The 20,615-nt window shown below is 47.2% G+C and overlaps 1 protein-coding gene across 20 annotated transcripts in view; it reads left to right on the top strand.

The window, feature by feature from the left end:
• Dlg1 (MAGUK family member discs large 1) overlaps nucleotides 1–20,615 on the top strand; it is a 430,262-nt gene that overhangs the window by 323,036 nt on the left and 86,611 nt on the right. For 17 of the 20 annotated variants that reach the window (XM_076898648.1, XM_076898641.1, XM_076898639.1 and 14 more), the window contains one exon: nucleotides 13,168–13,203. The exons of the other annotated variants lie outside the window; for them this stretch is intronic. In XM_076898648.1, coding sequence (XP_076754763.1) covers nucleotides 13,168–13,203 — 36 coding nt within the window. The remainder of the gene's footprint in view (nucleotides 1–13,167; nucleotides 13,204–20,615) is intronic. 20 annotated transcript variants of the gene reach the window in all.

The following is a 20,615-nucleotide window of genomic DNA, read 5'->3' as shown; positions in this document are numbered from 1 at the left end:
GTCTACTTTTCGAACGTTTTATACGATAAGAAAATGTGGAATAACTTGGAGAGGCCTTGAAACTGTTTCATAAAGTGGAAAGAAACGTGGAATCAAAGAAAAACAGTGTGCGGCGCGGAACGTCGCGTTCCAGTCTCTCCCGTTCCATTTAATGACTTGCATCGATTAAACGAGATATATTTGCGATGATTTATTCTATTGGATTCTCGCAGAGACTGGTACGAACTGGAATCGTGCGAGAGAAGTTTTGTTGGTTCCTCTCTGGTTCTTCGTAAATTCTCTCGTCAAGATTCACGTTGCTGGCCCAGTCGATGACTCTTCCTGTTCATAAACTTTCCTCTCCGAAACGAGCTAGTCCGATTAAGATCCTGCGTGGTCCACGTTCTGTTTTCCTTCGCGAAATCAACGGCATGTTAGCAAGCTTTATCGAGCGTCGGTACGGTTTACATTGGCAACCGATTTCGACACGTTCAGGCAGCTTCGTCCATCCTAAGTCAATCTTAACGATGTGGCTTCTCGCGTCAGAACTTTTACGTGGTACACAGTTTGCGACCGTCAGAACAATTTTGCAGCTTGGACCAGATGGAATCGATCGATATTTTAATCCCACCGCTCCTTATTTACTATTTGATCCCCCGAGCGAACGTTTATCTCGCGCTTACATGCAACGTAACGAATTTATTGGAACGAACAGCAATCAGCATTGTTAACCCGTTACGTATACGCGTGTATCCCGTCGTCTAGGACCTCTGAACCCGTTCAAGTTAATCCTCCAGAGAATTATCCTTCATAATCCCCCAGAAAGTTGGCTCGGGTATCGTTTTACACGATAGTTGGTACACCTACCGTATACTCGCAAGCCATTTAATTCAGTTACGTCGCGACACTTCGATAACGTTCCCAGGGTCATCCCGACCTAGTTGACACATCCGCGCACACACGGTTACCGTGTTGCGAAATCACGATAAACAGGTCGGTGATAATTGGCAAGGATTAACAGTAAAATTGAGAGTCAAAGTGGCTTATCTTCGCTTGCTCCGTGTGTGCGTTTCCTCTTCTCAGGTAAGGCACAGGTAACGCGCGAGACTTATGCGCGTCCATATTGCGCGTACATGTCGCACATGCCCGTAATTGGATATCGGTACAACCTTCGCCTCGAGCACGTAACAGTTCCGAGCTCGACGAGGTGACATCCTCGGAACAGCTCTCCGATCTCTTCTCGCCACCGAGCGCCAAAGAGCATCCGAATTGCGGTTCAGCGAAGACATCGAGCGTGGTCTCGTCACACGTGTCGACCGCTCCGAAAGAAACTGTTATCGAACAGCTGTTCCACCGCTGACGAGGCGCGCGACATCGCAATAAATTTTAGTGTCATCGCGAGCAGATTGAACGTCACGAAAGATAATCGTACGGGGAATAGCAATGACTACGCCGTTCGAGGAGCAAAGATCGAATTTCCGCGCGAAGTTGCTTCCCGTTGTTTATAAATAGGTGCGCGTAAGATGGAAAATTGAAAGAGACAGTGGAAATTGAAGATAATCGCGGCTGAAAATAGCGACTGCGTTACACGACACGCGTCGTGTCGACTCGACGCTCTGACTCACTCGGTCGAAGGACAAGGATCGAATTTTTGCATGCAATAGCAATTCTATTTTAATCGGCGTTCGTTTCGTCACTTCTGGAAAGTAACGATCGTGTTACGTGTTAATAAGTGTGCAACGAGCGGAGTTGGAGTAGAAAAAATGTCGAGTTGGGAACCGCTGAGACTTAGACGGCTCTCTTATTCCCGTCAGACGCAGGCCTCCCTTGGTCGACCTTCCGGAGGTGGTTGGAAGTAGAGATTGGCCCGCAAACCTCCGCTCGAGCTGTGTGCACCGAATGTTGAATCGTATAACTTGCACACGTTGCTCCCATACCCTAACAACCATCCGCCCACCCCCAGCTGAGGACCAAAACGCCATTGAATGGAGTATTTCACGGCAGGCTACCGGCTCCATACATTCCGTACCAGACACAACGATTTCTCTCTCTCTCTCACTCTCTCTCTTATTTCCTTTCCCCTTTCACTTACATCCATCGCCGTTCTTGCTTTGTCTTTTACACCCTGGAACCTCGTATTCCTCGTGGCGAACCTATTCTCTCGATTCGCGATCAGCCGAGAATTCTTTCTCAGACCGTGTACAACGGTCGGTGTTATTGCGTTTTGAATTTGTACGCGAATCGCCGGAAATGTGAGATCAAAGGTTCGTCGACAGGGGCGAATCCGCGTAGACGAGGTCGTAGATTTTCTAGCTAAAGAAATTCGTTAACGACGCGATTACATTAAACGATGCTTCTGGTTAGAGTCGACGATAACGTCGGGACGAAAGTGTATTTTCATGAATCGCCTTGAATTCTCAATGGCGTGCAGTTAGAGCCGCTGAAGAGGATGCATGAATAATGCATACGACGACACCGTTATGTCTTATTTTCTGATTGGTTCGCCCAAGAGTTTCCGTAAACCGTTCCACTTGAATCTTGAACACCATTGTGCGACTCCTTCCTGGCCTCTTGTATACACGTTACGACATTCGGTCTGTTATTTCACTCCGCAGAGCGGTGTCTTCAGGAATTTTCACTAATCTACCACCGTTAGGAGGGGTACAGGTGTATTAATGTTGTGTAGGCGAGTGGCTAGGATTTCCGAGAAGCTTATTAACTTCGTCGTGACGCCGGAACGGAAAGACGGGAGTCGAATCACGAGGAATGGTAGGAGTATTCTGGTCAGATTCTAGCTAGGTGCCATTTATACGATTCCCGTGTTGCTTTTCGCGTGAGACAACAAGCGGCACTCGGTGGATCGTCGTTAGCGTGTCTAGTAGTAGACGGGACGATTCCCAGGGTCGTGCATTTCCCAGGCACGCTTCGAAAGTTCCAGGGGGTAAAGGAAAGGAGAAAAAAGTCGGTTTGCGCTAAGGTAGGGTCTCCCAGGGAGGGCGATCCAATTTATCGCACGCCTAGAGGCTTTGCGTCACTGTCTCCACATTGTTCACGACGATTCTCGGTTAAACTTAATTCCAGCTAAGCTACGAGTTATATTATCGGATTAATTTTTGTGTACTCTGCGAAACGAATATCCACTAAATTCTACCGTTCTCTTGGTCGAATTATATGTCCACGATATTTTAGTCTCGCCCGGCTGGAAGGACACGAGTGAAGGTATCGGATAATATTTCATTTGCACGAAACAGGTCGGGAAGATTTTCACAGTCGAAACCTACCGGATCGTGTGGAAGAGAACCCTCGAGCAAGTTTAACGCGTCTTTCTTCCGATACCGATAAAAGTTGTTCCTCCACCGTCGCGTAGACAAGTTGGTACGCGAATGCAAGGAGCTCTAAGTCGTTGAGTAATGGCAGGGATGAGGGAAACAGCCACTAAGCCACCACGGTTGTTGGACCTTCCGTCCGGCATCGAAAGCTCCTCTCACTCTACAACCCTCCGGCCGTCCATTTCTAGTCTGCGAGTTCCACCGTTAACATATTACCGACCCCGGTTTACGTCCGCCGTTCCTCCTATATACGGGAGTGAAAATATATCTGCTGTCGGCTGAAAAAAAGAAGCGAACCCTATCTCGAGACCCGTGGAACTCGAACGCATCCGCGAACCGTCCGTTACCGTTTTCTGCGGTCGTTTCGAAAACCATTAGAACCGCCGATCGTAAACGTCGACCGCCATTGAATCAAGGAACCGCGCGTTGCATAAACAGCAGAGACATCGGCTAAAACACTCGAATCGAGAGCCCTAAATCCCTAAATCCCATCAAAAGTAGCTACGCCTGCGGTACACATCGAACCATTCAAGCTCTCTTCGTGCCCAGGTTGTAACAAGAGGAGGATCTTCTAAGCCGACGGTTCCAAGGAGCGAGCGGAAAGTTTTCATACTGTAGCGTTAAACGGCAAGTTTCGCGGCAGAGATCCTTCGCGCGGCTTACTCGTAGGCTAACTCCTGCGCCGGAAGAATGGCCGGTGAAATGGTCGAAAGTTGCGAGCAGTTGTCGAGGTCGGCTATCGACAACTGGTAAATCCGTACGAATGGTTTCGTAGGTGTGCATGGCAGGCGTTCTCGTTAAATTGGACCGGTTGGCTGAGAAATGGAGAGCAGCCAGAGTTCCTGAGGGAGGGGGGGGGGCGGCGGGGGTGGCGGCAATGGCCGAGGGAAGGCGCTGCGCCCTCGACGGGCAGCATTCAGGGGTGGAACAGGGTGAGACAGCCGACAAATGGACGACCGTTCGTATTCGCGGACGTATTTCACCGGATGGACACTGACCAGGCTGCTGGTGCTGCCTCGAAAGCCAATACCAGCCAGGCTTTGACCTTTTCTGACCGTCCTTCCGCATTCATTGTTCTGCAGCCATCCACTTGTAACCAGCGACTTATCTCTCACGGGCCTGCTTGCCGGACCGTGAGCCGTTTTCACCGGGCTGTACAGGGACATTTGTCGGTGTTCATCGTGGCTACTCGCAGGAATTCGTGTAACGACTCTTGGATTTATCGTGTTATCTCGCGAATATCCTGGATTAACGAGCGGCCACGGCAAGGATTGATTACGAACGGATAGCGTGGATTATTAGTAACGATCAATCTCTAAATATAGATTTATTCGCCAAATTTTCATTAAAATTTTCCCCAGGATATTCTGCTCATTAGTACTAGTCGAAAATTGAAGGCGATTCGTACAGCGGGGAATAAAGTATCGAGTTGTTTGATATATCCGCGATTACAACGCGTACCGCTTGCTATAATCAAACAGAATAAATAATTAAATGGTGCTCGCGCTAAATTAACTTGATTAAACCTTGCACGCGCAGTAACCACGGGCACGCCGGATATTTCATTCCTAGCACTTGTCCGTAAAATAAACATCGGTTGAATCGTGTCAAATCGGAGCAAGTATCGGCCTTTTGCTTATAAACATTCGTTCCGCGTTTTACTCGATGCCGAATTAATTATCGTTGACGACATTAATTAATTAACCGATGATCGCGTTTCTATGCCTTTAGTTGTTTTTCTTTCCTTTCAATACGCCAGCCAATTGCGAGTTTCTCTGATCACAATGGTTCTCGTTTCGCCGCGGAAACGTTATTGTTTAAAGAGCAATGACGGAACGTGCGATTGGCAATTAACTCGCAAATGCAGTCGATACCGTCTGTTTCGTTTCTCTGCCCCTCTTTCTTGCTCCCCTTTTCTCTCCCTCTCTCCCTCTCTCTCTCTCTCTCTCTCGTTTTTCCCCGTGTCCGCCAGTGTGAATGATAAACGAATGAACGAAGTGGTAGAGAGACAAACCAATTGTCCGCGGCGCAACGAAACAAGAATTATTACCGTTCCAACTCTGTACTTGACAGCCCGACAGTTTCTTTTATACGATTTTACCGTTATTTGCGATAAAATATTATTGTCTTCCTTGTATCGATTCGTGGTTGCAGACAGTCTGGACCGCGTTGAATACACCGTCGAGCAAAATTTTGTTGAAAATTCGCTATCCCTCCCTCCGTGGAACCCGTTCATTCAATCTTGACACTGTAGATTAATAAGCAATCATCCGTTGTATAAACGAGCAAATTTGTACAGGAAGAGCGGTGGAAACGAACGTAACGCCGGCGAGATGATTTCTTTATCGATGGTTTCCGGTATCGCTGATCGAAGGCTAGTTTCAATTACGACGGGGGTGTCTATCCCAGACGGCTGACTCGATTCTAATCGATTTAACCGGTCTCCCCTTCCTCGAAGACACGTACACCTGATAATTGACAACGATCGCGGTCGTACCGTCGAGCACTCGCCGTTTCAACGATAGACTCTTTCGATTTATTGCAGTGAACAACTCTGCCGTGATAACGGCGAATCGATGAACTTGCTCTCGCGATTACGAGGTATACCGTTGCAATCGAAGATACGCGATAATAGGAATCCCGTTTACTCGTTATCGAGCGCCTTTCCTATTACTATCGGGACGAGCTTGTTACGCGTTACGTCGACGTTTATTCTCGCTCGATATTAATACGTGGATAAAGATAGCGTCGATCGGTGCAACGACGCGACGAACGGGCCTAATATTTCATAATGCGGAGCCGTGGATATCGAGGGGAGCGTGAAAAATTCATAAATTCTGGGAACGACTTTGCAAAACAGCTCGACGAATCTTTCGTGCACGGCACCAGCTGCGCTGACGTCCGCAAAGCTTTTGATCGGATTTGGAAGTTGAAACTCTCCCCATGGCCGGCCGGCGAACGACGAAAAAGCTAAAAAGTATTATACGTCAAAGACGAAAGGCGGACGGAGCTTTTTCACCGCCATGCCAGACACGACAGGAAGATGAATAATGCGTAATTAAATTCCCCGGCTGAGTCTCGTGGAAACCGTTCGGAAAAAGTTCCCTCCCTTTGACTGTTCCCTCCCTGTGCTGTTAAGCGTCATAATTCGACGCGATTCACTCATCAACGGGGGAAACTTATTGTTTTCACCGCGACCAGGATGTTGATCGAACTCGCATAACTGCTCGAAACCACCCAGGAAATATCCAGACCTCCCTACTGGACAATGTAGTCCCGAATTGAAAATTGTATTCGAAACGTGAAACGTCTCAAAGCGAAGGGAGGAAGAAGCAAATTTCCTTATCCACAGAAATTGCACCTTTCCCGCAAGATTCCAGCAAGATTCTGACCGAGTCCAATGTCCCGTCCTGTCTTCGGATCGCATATTTTCCGTGTGCACGCTAAAATTTTAGCTTAGGTGCGAACAAAAAATCGCCGTGCCACGTGTTCGGTCCTCTCGTACGAATCTACGTGTCGGTTGCCAGCGTCTGAGGGGGTGTGAGAGTCCTGTTGGAAGAGCGGAAGAATTATATGCGGACATTTTTCAAATCTACAGCAAGGATTTGCCTACGTGCCTTTTCTGCTGCAAGGGATGAATCATATTCTGCCAACGGCCCACCCCTATCTGGAGCCGGTTCTCGAGTTTTAAACTTGCATACACGTACACGCACGGACGCTCGAGGGGAAAGCAAGATTCCGCAAAACCCTCGGCAATTTTGCTTACATCCCCCTTAGAACGTGTATGCAAATACGAGAGGGGCATCAGCGTGCACTCCGAGAGGTGGTTTTCGGGAGCTTGGACGGCGCTACGTTCTTCTCCGACGCTATTGGAAACGATGATATTCATGGAAATTCGAATCTGCCAGCTATCGAGGCGAACGATAACTTCCACCCTTACGGTGGCTACGATACCAGGGAAGAATCGATTGAATTTTTCAATTAGCTTTCAATCGATACCCGTGCGAGCACATTTCTGACGCTCGTCGAATGAATGTTAATTTTATTGCGAGCTTCCGAGGCGAGCTGCGAAGTAACGTCGCTGTTAGTCGATTTGAAAAATTACAATTCGGTCGAGCGAACCTTGCGACAGTGGTTCGACGGCTTTGACAGGATTCAGTCTTGGGTGAATCCGGTCGGCGAATATATGAAAGCTCTCAGTCTGTTTCCTTTCTCGGTGGGGGCCGGAAATCGATATTCCATAAATGTGTAAATGTAGCCGAATCCGAATCATTCGGTTTTCTAAGAAAACGACTTTGCCAGCCGCGACGTGCCAGCCTCGATGCTGCATTAACGGCGAAACGACGCCAGTTTTCTACGCTTTGTTTCCACCTGCAACCCGCAACTTGTCCCGGCACCATTTCCACGGGGGAACGCGGGAGAAACTCCGAGGATTTGCACTTTATGAAAATTGGATGAGCTTCGAGGCATTCGACCGGATGAAAAGCGGCACCGCGTGGAATTAAAAGGAGCAGGCAACGCTCGATCCTGTTGCGCGACGACGTGTTTCTTAATTGATGATGATCGATTAGAAAGCTAAACGATGTTATTATCGATTCGTTCCGATAACGAGCCACGAATGATTGCACGTCGCCGCTAAAACGTGTAATTTGCATTTCCGCAAATTACGCATTATCCTAATCTTCGCTCGAACCGGTTTTACACGGGAAAAATGAAAAAAAAAAAGGAGACACACACGGAAGCGAGGGAATCTTTTTACTTATCGCGCGCATAATGTAAGGATAACGTTTATCTAACACGCGTTAAAAGGAAAGCATGATAATTCTCTCTGCGAACGGATCTAGAAACTCTACGCGTTTCTATTCGCGCGGTACTCGCATTAAATAAATCCGAGCTATTCGACAAATATTTTCAAACGAAACTGTTCCTGGTCAGCATACGGAATAACAAGCAAGTGGACGATTGCGTTTACCGTGAGCTCACCGGGCTCGCATCGAAACGGAATACTCGACGCGGTAAAAAACTCAGCCCCCAAAAGAATGCCACGTAAAAACGTAGCTCTGGCGAGTAAAAACTTCTGCGAGACTTTTCCCTGGACCGGAACCAAGCTAATTTTCTGCCAGCATACCAAAGAGAGTAGGCAATCTCCTTCAGCAAATACAATTCGCGACGATAAGTGTGCGGATAAATAAACGCGAGCATCGAGAACGGCAATCTTCGTTGCCGAAAATCAAACAACATCGCGCGATATCGAACGAACAAACCGATGTAATTGCACAAAGAAAAGTTTCTCGTTGAAAGAAGTCGAGTCGATTCAGCGCGTGGAACCCTGCGGCGGAATAGCAAAAAGTTTTGGAAAAATCAGGGTGGAAGCGTACAGAGTGGTGGGCACTAATTCCGTGGACGAGCGACCCGGAACTGGGCTCACGTAATAGCTAATTGAATTTCATATTCTACCGTGCATCGCGAATCGAGTGCTTCTGGCGACGGCGAGTGTTCCCTGGTAATTAATTACCATTCAAGGCTGAGCCGTCTATCCTGCCCCTCGGTCTCTTCCTTCGCCCTCAGCCGTGTCGCATTTTTCTTGTTTCTCCTCTCCTTTTCGGACCTGGAAGAGAAAAGTTCGAAGCGGCCACCAGCGAATTTTCCACGGGAAAACTATTTTCTCGGTCTCGTCCACGATCCCTTTCCGTGCTCTCGCCTCCAAACAACGATGACGAGGCACCGTTCTCCTCGTCTGGACTGAATCTTAACGGGAACCACGTTAATGGAGACAAATCGAATCGTATAGCCTCCTCGGTTGCGAACCTAATTTTTTCCCCGTGAACGGAGCAAACTCTCTGATCGCCTTAATTTTCTCTGATCACGTGGAAAATTCATCTGGCAAAGTAAACGACCCTTCTCTCTTTAGAAAAGAATCCATTCGGTTCGATGACATTTTCTTGAATCGCATTTACTCGTCGAAGGGAAGAGAAGCGTCTTCGATAGTTTCTTTGTACGACATGATTCCATTTGGCTAAAGGCAACGGTACGATATTCGTTTTCGTAGCGGGTCTATTTTAGTTTTGTACACGCGCGAACTATCGTATTTCCGTGTTGGAGCAGCGTCGCGCTTTTTCCCACGGGAAAAGCAAGAAGATTGCATTTCAACGGGCGAGATAGGAGAAATCGGGCGCAGAGATATTCGAACAGTCAATGAAATCATCGTGTAAATCGCGCGAGGCGAGACAAAATGGCAGCCGACTGAATTGTTTACAAGGCACGTTTACGAAACGCCGGCGCGTCGATTCCCGTTTGCTTCTCCGTGTGCATTTCGCTATGGAAACAGAACAGGTAGCCCCGGAAACGAGAGATTGAACTGCGATACTCTTTCCCCATCGAAAAAAATCCCTTTGATGGAGTAAAATGTCGATTTTCTCGGGCAGCATTTCGTGTCGAATGTTTTTCGAAGAGATTGCTTTTTAAAAATTTATACAATCATATTCCGCTAGCGGAATTTGAGGCCGCGAATCGACCTGGAAGAGTTCGATTGCCGAAGTTTTTCGAACTAATCTCGATTGTGGAACTAATCTAAAAATATCAGTAGATGAATTCTGATTAACTGTGGGAATTGAAATTGCGATTCGCAAGTTCAAAGGCTGATACGCGATCTGGTAGCTTTTCCCGAGTTTAACATTCAAAACGGAGGGATTCACGACAGGCAAACGGTTCGCTCGATTATGAAATGATACAAAAAAATGTCCCGATTAAAAATGGTAGATGTAAAATCGCGTAAAACATCGCGAAACCTGAACGTGACCACGCGACCGAGTTTATTACGCGTGCAAGTCATTTTACGAACCATGATAAAACAATCGCATCGTTTTAAAGCGTATTTCAAACGACTCGTCGTTGTAGGAGTAAACTCGGAAATATTTGCGTTCGTAAATTCGCCATGTGATTTGTTGCCGCGAGCGTACGCGCAATTAGCGTGGCCCGTGTACGTAGGGTACGTTTTTGAATCGAATACGACGGGAAACGAGGTATATTTCTCGACGTCGTAACGCTGCCACGGGTTTTCCATATTCAGTTTTATCCGCAGGTTTTGCATGCTTCCTGTACGTAAGTACGTAGCCGCTTATGCCAGGTTATAGTGCGTCAATTCATATTTCGCGTGGCAGCTCTATGAATAACAAGAACGACGGGATTTTGTCGTAAAGTACCCGGAGTTATCGACTTTCTTTTTTTTTTCAACGATATATATCTGTTCAGCGTAGCTCGCCCCCTTCGAGAGATACATTTTCTTTCGGAATTCCTGCTAAAATCGCACTCTAAAGTTGTACTGTTTCTTTTCGAGAATTGCTTCCGCCCCTATGCGTTAAGGAGACTTCTATATCAAAAGGCTATGTGATTCGTGTTTTCTGCCTTGGAAATTAATCTCTCCCTCTCCATCGTCAGAATGAAATATTGCGATCAGTTGCAATTTCTAAGTAGGAAATCATGTTAGAGTTGGCGTTAAAACGAGCAAAACCAATTTATCACGGTTGATATCTGGCCGATCCTCGCAGATCCAGCGTCTGCTCGATTAAATCTCTCCCTTCGAGTGGACCGAAAAGTTGGTCGGCGTAAATTCTGATAACGTCGGAATTCCATCGTAAAACAACTACATTATCGCTGATTCCCTTGCTTCCTCGGGGTACTTGTTGAATGAACCCCGACCGTTTCTACTTTTCCATTCATTTTCAGCCTCGATGAGTTCGGCCGGTCGATGGTCGTCTCGGTTTTATTTTCAGAAAATTATTCCTCGCCGGAATAATGGGAGCTCTCTCTCTCTCTCGGGCTTATCATCGTCGCCGTCTGAAAGGGATGAGAGACGGCGGCGAGTTTGAATCGGGGGGATGACGGATGCCACCTTTCTCTCATCGCGTTGCACCCCGCCGCAAGACGTTTCTCATTGTTCTCGACGGTACAAAGTAAGAAATACGAAGGAAATTACCTGTCTGCTATCTGTAGCCTATTGTTGTACCCCGGTGCTTTCGTTTATCGCGTACGATCGAGTTCTGGTACGCAGCCTCACGGAACACGCGAACAAATCTGGCAGCAGTGATCGATGTCGTTTGCGCGTTCACGTTTTCCATGCCTCACGCACCGCGTACAGGTTGTTCGATTTTCGAAACAATGGAAATCTTAGTGAACAGAAGCGAGGATCGAGAATCGTTGCAAAGTCCATCGAGAAATCGGTCGATAGTCTCGAAGGCGAACGCGAGGGTTCTTCCTGTTAAAGTGCCTGTTTCCATAGAGACACGCCAACCACGTATCGTAGAAACGTCGCGTTGCTGGCATTCAGAACAGTTACGCAAACGTTTTAATAATAGGGGGTTCAAATTGAATGTCGCGCGTACAGACAGGGGCACAATGGTTACCCCCAGACACGCGAGACGTAGACGCGCTCGAGTTCGCATAGAACCAGCACGAATCGATTCAAGTTTCAATAAATCGCGATTAGAATTGGCTACGACGGTGAGAAACAGGGGCGAAGAGTGAGAGTGGGCTGGGGTGAGCAATGGAAATGAGACGAGCCAGTGATTCATACCGATCATCTCTTCCGACCAGTAAGTGCAACTCTGGCTGCCCCTTTTCTTTCCCGCGTGGTGATAACGAGTCCCATAACCTCGTTTTATCTCTTCTCGTCCCTCTGCCTCGAAGATCTTTCCCCCTCGTTTGCGGTGACCGCTTATTTTCGAGCTCGAGTGGAAAGTGAAATATTCTCGACGGATTCATCAATCAAAGGAACTGCTTCGTAATGGGGGATTATTGCCTCGGAGAAAAAAGAGACGGAAACGGTAATTTCCGAGGCGATCGAAAAAATACTATCGTTTCCCCTTAGGAATCGCTTCTGCGTTATACCTGAACGGTATGCATCGACAAAGCAGAAGTTCGTTTCAATCACACGCGGCATGATTAAACGATTATTACGTACGGCAAACACGATTAATCTTTCTTCAACCTGGTAAACCGACGGTACACTGTGGAAGGACATTAATTAAATCTCTCAGAAAAATGGATGTACATAAGCGATATATATATTGTGTCCTGTATGTTTTGGGATGAATCGATAACCGGATGAAGCGAGCATCCACTGTTCTCTTCTAAAGAGGTAAAGCCTATAAGGTAAAATGAGCGTGCAGGTGATGAACAACAATTGGTACTTTCTCGTGGTACTACAAAGTTTTTAACCAGCGAAAGCGTTTCTTCGTCGCACGATCCTCGAAAGACTACGGAATCCCTTGCAGTCGAATCACTTTTCGAGCCATTAGAGTTCCCCTTGTTCCATCTTGTACATGGAGAATTCATTTTATTCTCTAATGGTGAACATCGTTAAACGAAAGGTTCGACTGTTATCGATACGAGAGGGAATGCGCATCGAATACCATAGTATCCGAACATTTGACAATTTCAAATTTAATATCATGATCCGATATTGGATACCGGGAACGTTTTATTCTCGTTTTTCACGTATATCGGAACTAATGACAAAGGCGGGGCCACCGGGCGTAAAACAAATCATTTCGCAGCCCTTTCGGTGAACGCATAGGGAATTGATATTTGTTAACAAAAAAAATTGCATCCCGTTTTGTAGAGAGCGGTCGAGGGGATATTTTTTTTTAGCTGACCCCTTGACAATTTCTCTTTTGCTCTCCCCTGCATGACTCCTCCTGCAGCGTATGTTATCGCACGATAGCATGCTTTCGCCATGGGAACTCGTGTCCCGGGCGACAAACGAGTGGAGCCTTTGCCGAAGCATGAAGCTCCCTCGAAAGCAAACAAGAATTCCATCGGGGTTACCGCAGTCTAATTTTCTGGGCACTCATTGTTGCAGGCACACACGCCCCTTCTTGCGGCTGACACGAGACATGTAAGTAAACGAAACACATGTGTGAATATAAAAGAAAGAACCCGTGGTGTCGTCCTACCCTTTGCACAAATTAATCCCCGTTAACATTCGAACGCGATTAACTTTTTCATCCCCTTCATCGCTCTTTTCTATCGTTCGATCGACTCTCGCGTTCGACGTAGAAAAGTAATTCGTTCGAGTCGATATCGATTCCCCTGCGCTATGTCCAATGTTCGAGTAAATGGGAACAGATTTACGATTAAATATCAACCGGCTATATCCTATTGGAAACGCAAAGGCATCCAATCCATCCCATTAATGTTACAATTAGCAACATTTCGACGTTACACAAGCGCGCGTTTCACGAATTTCCGCGAATTGCTCTCTTCTCTTCATTTCGTACATCCGGTGGTTGTTTAAATCGCGCGTGGGCTTTCATTAGCTGGTTCGATTTCGAACCGTCAAAGGAACACTTTTTCTTCCGCTGCATTCTCACCGCGATCGAAGATCGATCGGAATTTCGCTGGATTTTCTTATTGAGGAGGGGGGGATATGTATTGATAGGCAAAAACCGGCGGTAGAATCGATTCTGTTCGCGCGCCTCCCATTCCCATGATCGATCCCTACGGTTTGCCGGTATTATCGACGCGACCGTATTCGATGCGATTATTTCCGCGGGTCACGGAACACGCTGGGAACACGGTAACCGTTTTCTTATCCGAGGAGACAAATTAGCTTGACGTGGCTTACACTTTTATGCCATTATCGCATTGCGAGATCGAATTCTTGCTTACTAACGACTCGGATCGTTATGAGCCTTAATCGGTTTTAGACACGCTGCCGTTTTCGATTTATCTCACTCTAATTGGATACGATTCCCGCACAGTCATCGTCTAACGATGAAAAATAGTTCAACTATGAAAATATGCCGAGGAAATGTTAGCGCCATTGATCGCCGCCTCCGCGTAATTGTACGATCACAGTCTCACCTAAATCGAAGCTAATATTTATATTTTAATTGATCGAATCGGTCTTCGTTTCATTTTCTCTTCCGTGCTTCTCATTTTTCCGTTATTCGCCGCGGTTCGTCGCCTTTAACCGCCTCTGCGAGTCGCTCATCGTTGAAACGTCGGGCGAGGGGGTAACCTGTCCTCTTCACCGAACTCGACAGCCAACCCCTCCGCCAGCGTCGTCAGTGCCACGCTCTATTCGAATGAAAAGATTCATGGCGGGCTTCATTCGATTTGCAGGATCATTTGAAATTCAACGAAGGCGGCACATACTTTAGCCCCCCCACCCTCGTAGATTGCAGGAAGGGAAATGAGAGGGCGGGAATGAAGGATGGGCGAGGGATCGAACGGGGGTTCCGGGTAACGCGAGTGAATATCGAACTTGCCAAATCGAGTAAACTCCGGTTTCCGGTTCTTGTAACTTTCTGGGTTCCCCGTCGACCGACGCGATTATCTTTCTCGTTTCTGCTTCTTGCCACGGTACCCCATTCATCTCCCTTTTTCAACCCCTTCCGCGTGCCTTGGATTCCAGGAAATAGGATCAATTTCGTACCCGAGGGGAGATCTCTATCAAACTCGTTCATCCTCCGCGATTAACATTACCTTGTACCTCGATACAGTTTTAATCACGTTCCAATACAGTCGAGAGGGTTCCTGCTCGCGTGACGAGCCAGTATTTTCGACGAATTTCGTCCGCGTGAATCGTCCTGGGATTCACTGCCCGTGACACCGTTCTGGTCCCCGAGCTTGCTCAGAAATTCGAAATTCAGCGTGCCACACGATTGTCCCTGGAGAAAACACACCCCTGTTTCGCATTATCCCAGCTCATCGAAATCCTAATTCCATTAGGTCCTCTGGTTGCCGTTCCAGTCTCCCTCTCCCTCTCTCGCTTGTTTTCTCTTTAGCGTTAGACAGCAATCGATCGATTATCGTTGTCGTTATTTCTCGCGTATCAATGTTACAAACGCAGCGGCCACCGTCGAAATAAAGAGGTAATCGGCGAACCGCGCACAGTGGTTATCACGTGGTGTTGCCCTTCATGTCACTTCCTGCGCACTCCAGCCCCTAGAATTGCATTATGGTCGGGCGACATTATAACGGGTCGCGTCATATAAATCACACGGAGTGACAGGAGCGTGTCGGTGTCCGTGCGCGTCCCTCCGCGTCCACGCAAATTGCGGAGATTAGTCGTTGGCGGCGGATCACGAATCGGCTTTCCGGCCCTCGAAGGGTGTCCCGGGAGCGCCCTTTCGCCCGGTTCAATTAAAGGAAACGAACGTCACTTTATATTGCGAGCCGTATTCGATCAGCGTCGGATTCAAGGGATTTCGAAGGCCCCCGCGACTTTGACTACGGCCTCCTGGCGTTCACCTTGGCAAGCAGATCTTCCGAATCCACGCTTCGCGATATTTTATCGCGTAGTATCCGTATTCATCGCGTTCCACGAACATTGAAATGCCTCGTTTGTTTTTATAGTGGAATGTAACACAGCACTATGATCTGTTTAATATTTAAAACAGGAGATCAAGCTGGTTTCTGTACGCGAACCGTACAGTCACGGTTACAGCGATCGCGGAATGAATATTAATAGTTATTTGCGTAGAAATTACGAGTAATCACGTTTTTCCGTTCTTCGGGACGCATTGCTGCGGCGCATGCAACATTTTCCATCAATATCGTCGCAGCAATTAATGCCGCGCGTTTCTCTTTGCCCATTAAAACACCACCTATTTCGTAAATAAACATCGCCGCATTAAATTATCACGTTCATGCAGTATTAAATGATATCGGGATATGTTTGTTCACAAATTACTGCCAAGCAGTATTTATTCAAGCTATCGTACCGTTCAGTTGTTCCACGTAGATGTTGACTGTCGAGAAGAATTATTTCGCACCGGTTGCCGGACAGTTCGAGCTTGTTCAATCTCGCGCGATCGTTCCAATTCCGCGATTTCTCCGCGTTATACGATCGAACAATGAAATCTTCAACCAAACGGAAGACAGTTTTCGGCCGATGAAACGGAATTGTTTCCGTTGGAATTAGACCGCGTGGCAGGTTGGACCTCGCGTGCGCATGCAGGCGCGTGTATTCCCGCGGGTGCATCAACTTTGACTGGCAAACAACGCACCGCAGCATCCGAACAGCTGTCGAGTGCACCGTATAAAAGGGTTGCGCTTTGTGCGTCGCGTTTCGCTCGACCAATTCGCAGCTTTGGCAACGAGATCATTTGCGATGCAAGCGTCAGATTTAACTAGAAGACCAAAATCATCGTAACATCGGATTTTTATTCCATAATCGAACAGTGAACACCAAAGAACACGGAATAGCAGCTAAAGTGCGCGCAGTTTAACGACACTACATCGTCCCATTTCCATGAGTTTCGTCGAGGCTTTTTAAAGTAGCGCATATAACAATTCCAGCCGATTTATCTCGACGAACTGAAACACTGGGAAAACTATGGGGCAGGGGTTCGTACGGGTCATTCGCGGGTAAAAGTAAACCCTGCGAGGACATTGTTCCGCGTCATCTCTCGCTTTTAAGTGGCGCAGCAATTCTTGGCCCCCGTGAAAAATGGGGCGACCACCCCGCTAACTTTTACCAGCTCCGCGAGCGCGTCCATTTACATTTCGTTCGTATAACTCGGCGAGTTGACTCACCGTGATTGATTTACCCAGGCGGACTCCGCGCCGCGCTCGTTCGTATTAACTTCCGCCGTGTTAACTTTTAATTTGCCACGCAGACACGTAACGGGTTTACGTAGTCTGAAGACCGAGTCGCGTTCAGGCAAGTTTCAATTTTCTTTATCTTTTCGAACGCGTTCTCGCCCGGCTCGCCGCGTCTCTGGCTGGTCCGCTTTCCAATTTCCCAGCTACGACCGATACAAGGGCTCCTCCGCGCGGAAAGCATCGCAGGCACGCTGCGAAAATTGGCGTGGATGTCGGTGAACAAGGGACAACAACGACGCACTCGGCCTTCCCCCGCGTTACCTCGCCCTGTCAACGTTATTTAAACCTGAACGCGCGGACGCGCCCCGCTGTTCTTCTTCCCTTTCACGATTATCCCACGCGGTACGTACGCTGAAACGAACCAGGCGGAAAATTTCGCTCGTACGTTGGCTTTCTCCTCGATACATCGAGTGGCTCTGTCCCCCAGAATTTCCTCAAGATTACATATCCTTTTTATCGGTATTCTCCAATTGAACATTCCTGTTTCTACTTATTTCTGTTCGTTCTCGAAGGACCAACCATCTTGTTCCACCAATATTCCTTAACTCGTATCTTAACATCCATCATCTCGCATCTTTCTTAATCGACACGTCGGATAGTAAAAAAAAAAATAACTAGATAACGACGATATATATTCAAGTAGCAGTAAATCAATCCGCGTTTGCCAATGACTGCTAGCCCCATCGTACGCCATAAAAAATTTACTCTCCGTAAGGTGGTGCCGGTGGCAGAGGCTGGGGTGGCTCTAAGCACTCGCGAGCACCTAGCCAGAAGGGAGGGTCTCGGTTTGGAACGGACTTGGGCGTCGCGTGCATCGATGCAAGGTCGTAAAGTTTCGCGCGTAAACCGTAAGAGCGGTATACACGTGCCGGGGCGGAATGAAGCTCGTCGTTGAATCGAAAGGGGAAGACCTCCGGTCGATCGCTTCGTCGACTCTCGATGGGGAACACGCCACGGCGGGCGAGTCGAGAGGACTCGAGTGGCTCACCCCTATCTGCGTAAAGCGCGAGAGTCGTACTAAACTTCTGACGAGGATCACCGCACGGACGAGGGGGTGTGCTTTGGAATTCTGCTCTTAGGATATCGGCTCTGGGAATTTTCTCGACTCCTTGCCCGCTTGGGATCGCCATCTCTGTTTATTGTGCATTCGCGACAAGTCTCATTTAGAAATGGACGCGTATATTGGTCTCGCGGAATAGAAAATGATCTGTGGTTTGATCGATGAACGCTTCTGGATTCCTCGCGAGAGATGGAGAAGATAAACGACAAAGTTATCTAATCTGTTATTTATCGGCTCTCAGCATTTCTCTACTGGACGATGTAATCGAACGTAACGATATTTATCACTGTGATGCACGATACGTTGGTGTTCGAGAACTGGGGTGGTGGAGGTGAGGGTAATAGCGAAGATGGAAAACGAGGATGTACAATAAAACTGATGGTAGTAATAATAAAGCAATATAGTGGCGATGTGTCGTAAAGTTCTACGCGTTCTATAATCTGATTTGCTGCGGTTTACGAGTTTCGAGATTTTACAAAATGTACAAATTACATCTCACCCCTTGGGGAGATCTCTGGGACCCTATGAAATTGTACGTTAACTGGAACGACCACGAACAGCTGTCGTCGCATTCCCTCGGAAAAGCAGCGAAATTGCCAACGCGATAAGACAAGCACGGTATTAAACCAATACGTGGAACTGTAAATTTATTCCATGGTTGTAGTCCACGTCAACGTGGCATCGCTAAAGATTCTCCCCCGGTCGAGAAGAATTCGAGCCTGCGTTATGCCAGTCACGTTCGGCTGGATTTCTTTCGGATTTCTCCCTTCCGATCGCCTCCTATATCCACGCTCCTCGACGTCGAAGAAAGGGTTGTCAAACTCGGCTTGCGTCTTCGCTTCGCACGTAAAATCTCCGCTCGTTGCTCGTTTACCGGATTACAGGCGAGAAACAGGCGACGGCGATGGGTATCGAGAGCGCGCTAGACGCCTTCGTGTCGTCGATTGCGTCCGTTTTACGTGTCAAGTATGAAGTTTTCAGTAAATCGAGGGAAAGAGAGAGAGAGAGAGAGAGTTTCGAATATACCCGTTTGCGTTTCACATCGCGTACTTTTCTTTTCAATGATGTATTCGGAGCGGAAAAACGAAACGAAGTCGAAGAAATGTATATGCATACGTGATATCTCGGAATATTCATGGTTCGAGGTGTTATAAACAAGGCAACAGAGATGAAACGTCCAGCTCGTTTTCATGTTACGCCAGCCTGACCGCTGAGATTGTGTAACGTGGTTAAACTTTATTAGCGACAGTAAAGCGTAAGCAGAACCTCACGTGGTTCGTGTGTGTTTCAGTAATTGCGGTGACTCACTTTTTCAGAGATCGTTCGATTTTATTCCGTGCGATTCGAGCAGGAACGCTCATTATCATCAGGAACTGATTAACAGAGTTTGCGGTGCACACACGATACAAGTTGTAATGTTTCGTGTATTAATTCGTCAATGTGGGGAACCGTGTGCTCCCCTAATGGGCTTTGATTAGCACCTCGATGGCCGTGTTCGAGCTCATTAACTACGTGCCCGTACATCTGGAAATAATTACTCGAACGGTTTGACTTTGACGTAGTCGACGCGAAGTAACGCGAAGATTTCGGGTGATATTAGAACAACCGAATGGTACTCCGAATAGTTGAACGATGGCGATGGTTTGTTCGTTAAATTGAAATGAGAAGTGACACGATTGTTGGACGCTCAAGGGGCGACGGGTAAACGAAAATTGGATTTTAATCAGCTCGTATAACTAAATGATACCGTTGAGGCATTTTCTGGCGGTAGGATCCCTTCGCTACAGAATTTAATACCGGAATTAAGATGTTTAAGGACGGCTGCGACGTGGCAAGAATTTCATATCGAGCTCGCGCGCGGTGTGCAACGTGTAATTAATTTGGCCTCCCCTATTCCTTACATCGATGCAGTTTTCAACAGTTTCGTTATTGCTTGGTAAGCGAAGTGTACCCGTTAGAATCTTGAGAAGTTTTGCATCGAACGATGAGCGATTCATTTTAATCGTTAATCGCTTTAAAGCGATCTCTAGCGAAATCTAGCTTTAAAGTGTACCTAAAAATTAATCAGGAAACGAGAGCATCGTTTCTCGAGACCGCTGTCTCGTTAATAATTGATATAGGCGGAATGCTCGCGGTGAATTTAACGCGTTGTGAGTCATGGTAACCACACTTAGACGAAATTCACGTGGTTACGTTGAAGTTGAGTTAATAATCGTGGAATTAGCTTATGGAATCTCGTTTCGAACGAAATTTCGTTTCAAGGTAAACACGTTCCCCGCGGTGAATTTCCATGTATAATCCGAAGTTAGAGCCGGGAGGGAAAAATGTAGCCGCGCAACCACGCTTTCAGCGAAATTACTATCAATTACGTGGTTACTGGGAAATATGCAAATCGAATAAGAACTATGAACTATAAACGTGAAAATTCGCAAGAATATACGTGGACGGGCGATATACTATCCGTGGTTTTGCTTAAATTAACGCGGGACACGTAAACGGTGCACGGATACCCCTTCTCTCCCTTCACCCCATCCCCATTTTCACCCTTCTTCACCCCGCGATGTAAAAAATGCAAACTTCGGTATAATTCTACCTCTTTTAATGCGTCAAAGCCACGAATCGTTTGTTCTCATTTT

The sequence above is a fragment of the Xylocopa sonorina genome, chromosome 7 (assembly GCF_050948175.1).
Source record: "Xylocopa sonorina isolate GNS202 chromosome 7, iyXylSono1_principal, whole genome shotgun sequence".
In the NCBI taxonomy this organism is placed as follows: Eukaryota; Metazoa; Arthropoda; class Insecta; order Hymenoptera; family Apidae; genus Xylocopa; species Xylocopa sonorina.
The sequence above is the reverse complement of the archived record's forward strand: the minus strand, read 5'-3'. Positions and strand labels throughout refer to the sequence as shown.